Genomic DNA, 2,818 nt, shown 5'->3' with positions numbered 1-2,818 from the left:
GTGTTTGTGTGTGCGTCTTTTGCAGCTTCTCTGCTCAGTGGATAAATGGTAACTTCATGAAACAAACCCATGTTCAATTCTGGTTTTACGCACGAGATTTATATAAGAAAGGAGAGGCTACAAATTGCACAGAAAATTCATTTATTTAAATAACGTCTGTTTATATGTGAAAAAAATAAAAACACGGCTAAAATAAATAAGATAAAAATACAAATAATCGTCATATACAGGTCAACTCGGTATAGGGAATAACATTCAGTAGCAGTAAGAGATGGTGGAGGGGGCCATCCCACCCAACAACCCACACAAAAAAGTCTGCATATCAGAGGAATGCTGTGGGATATTTACAGAGACGGGACACACTCCCACCAACTAAAACACGTGATCCGTGGGTCGAACAACAAAATGAGGTCATATTATAAACAAGGCACGATACATCGGATAGTGCTACGGTTTGTGACAGTATAGGCCTACCTGCAGGTTAACGTGCAGGGCGGTGAGGACAAAGTGACGCCCGCCCCGGGCTCGAGGCCTATGCTGCGGTGCGTTGGGGTGTCCGTGGCTACCAACGCATCCGTCAACACACACAGAAATAAATAAATACAAAAGTAACTAGGCTACAAAATCGGTCTAAACCACCAACCCGGCCCCACACACACAAGGACGTCCGTGGGGGGACGGGGGACGTAACTTTAATCAAATTCTTGCATGTAGTGGTCGTGTGTTATCCGAGGATGTCCGTGAATAAGGGTATTGGCGTTCGTCCCGTCCGTCACTTCCTCTTGTGTTTTTTTTCACCAGTATTATCCGATCGAGAGTCCACAACGGCTTCAGAAAATAGTCGCGGCGCTGGCGGCGGCAGCGTTGTGGTGGTGGGGGTGGTGGTGGTGCGGTCCCAGGGAGGGTTGCAGATGCGCCGCCGCAGAGTTCGTCGCGTACCACGAGTAGTTGGCCAGGAAGGAGGGCGCCGCCGCGGGGTGCGGGGGGCTGCAGCTCTGAGGTAAACTAGGGTTGTGGACCACACTGTTCATTCTCTGGTTCTGCGGGAAGTCCCATACCGTCAGCGGGGAGCTGCAGGAGGGGGACTCGCCTGAGGCTGCGATCTGCTCCGGGGGGATTTCTCCATTCTTCCACAGCTTCTTGAACTTGGAGCGGCGGTTTTGAAACCATATTTTTACCTTAAAAAAAAATAAATAACAGGACACAGGTGTGAATACATATCTGGAATTGTCATGCGTAATTTGGGTCACGCGTAATTTGTACCTTGATGCAACTTTTGGCACCCTTTCGGTGAATCTTGTCTACTTATTCTATGCACAGAATAGACAGGCCTACATCATACTTTACGCGCGACATGGGCATGTCTCAAGATGAACTCACCTGTGTTTGCGTGAGGCCCATAGACGCCGCCAACTCTGCGCGCTCCGGCAGCGCCAAATACTGCGTCTTCTGGAACCGCCGCTGCAGAGCCGCCAGCTGGAAACTGGAATAGATGGTCCGCGGTTTCCTGATCTTCTTTGGTTTGCCGTTCACCATCCTAATCTCCGGCTCACTCTCCTCTCCTTTATCTATGAGAGAGACGGAACACGTTAACACCAATGCCGTTTCACGTCACTATCGCCATCATTCAAATAAACCAACCAACACACAACTTGTTAGGTGGGCTTTCATACCTGTGTCTGGTGGAGTTGGCGAGGGGCTGGTGCCGTAGGAGGTGAACGCTCCTCCGTAGGACGAGTTGAAGCCGAGGTCGTACGCGGTCTTGGCGGGGTAGGGGACGTTGTAGGGGTAGGTGGTCGGGAGCTGGCCGAACGGGGAGCCCCCGCATTGGCCAGGCAGCTGGCTGTTGTAGTAGCTGCTGTCCGTGGCCGTGGACACTGGGAGCGTCGGGGACTCCTGCGACTTGTGCAGGCCAGTGTGGTAGCCGCTGGAGGTCATCTGGTTCGTCGTGTGCATATCTGCGTTTAGGTTCTCAAAGACTCCGGTCATCTTTTACGCCCCGAAAAAAAGCGGTCGCGCGGATAATCTGGGCTCTGTGAAAAAGAAACAGCAGCCAGGAAACCGAAACAAAAATAAATCGTTAAGATTGCGGGATGGGATTTATGTGTAAAATAATTCAGAGGCATTCCCGTTAATGTGAACCCGGGGCGACAGAAGATGCGTGTGTCTCGCGCAGTGGCCTGTGATTGTCTGCTGGCTTCCACTCCGACCCGCGCGCCTTTATGAGAGCGCGAGAGGCTGTACTGCTATGACAACCAATGAGTAACGGCTGCTTTTCTGACAACCCCCCCCCCCCCCCCCGTCCAACACACACACACACACACACACACACACACACACACACACACACACACACACACACACACACACACACACACACACACACACACACACACACACGTCTTTGTATATAGCCTTTGCTCATGGTATAGCCCAATATTAATATGACTATTATATATTAAATATATTATTATGTGATTATGTATTATGTTATTATGTGATATAGGTTAGGAGTGGACTACATTGTGTATTATGTTTTTTTTTATTTTTTTTTATTTGTGTATTGTTTTTTTATTAAATTTTATTGCTTTATCTAATGTCGTTATTATTGTTATAATTATTATTTTAAGTAGTATGGCTTCTAATAATTAAGTCCTCTTTCTGACTTATTCATGCATAATATTATTTATTAAAAGTGTTATTCATATATATATATATATATATAGTAAATAACAGATAAAGGTTAGTGTGTGAGAGAGAGAGAGAGAGAGAGAGAGAGAGAGAGAGAGAGAGAGAGAGAGAGAGAGAGAGCGAGAGA

The 2,818-nt window shown here is 47.7% G+C and overlaps 1 protein-coding gene across 1 annotated transcript; it reads right to left on the bottom strand.

Moving 5' to 3' along the window:
* Positions 1-830: 830 nt before the first annotated feature.
* On the bottom strand, positions 831-1,989 carry dlx2a (distal-less homeobox 2a; the record flags this gene model as incomplete). The annotated part of the gene is made up of 3 exons (XM_084478412.1): positions 831-1,178; positions 1,381-1,568; positions 1,674-1,989. 3 exons carry the CDS (start codon positions 1,987-1,989, stop codon positions 831-833), a joined length of 852 nt encoding a protein of 283 aa, XP_084334538.1.
* Between the last annotated feature and the right edge of the window lie 829 nt (positions 1,990-2,818).

Source organism: Micromesistius poutassou (assembly GCF_964030765.1).
Source record: "Micromesistius poutassou genome assembly, chromosome: 14".
NCBI classification, from domain to species: domain Eukaryota; kingdom Metazoa; phylum Chordata; class Actinopteri; order Gadiformes; family Gadidae; genus Micromesistius; species Micromesistius poutassou.
Note: the sequence above shows the minus strand (reverse complement) of the source record. Positions and strands in the feature narration are given on the sequence as shown.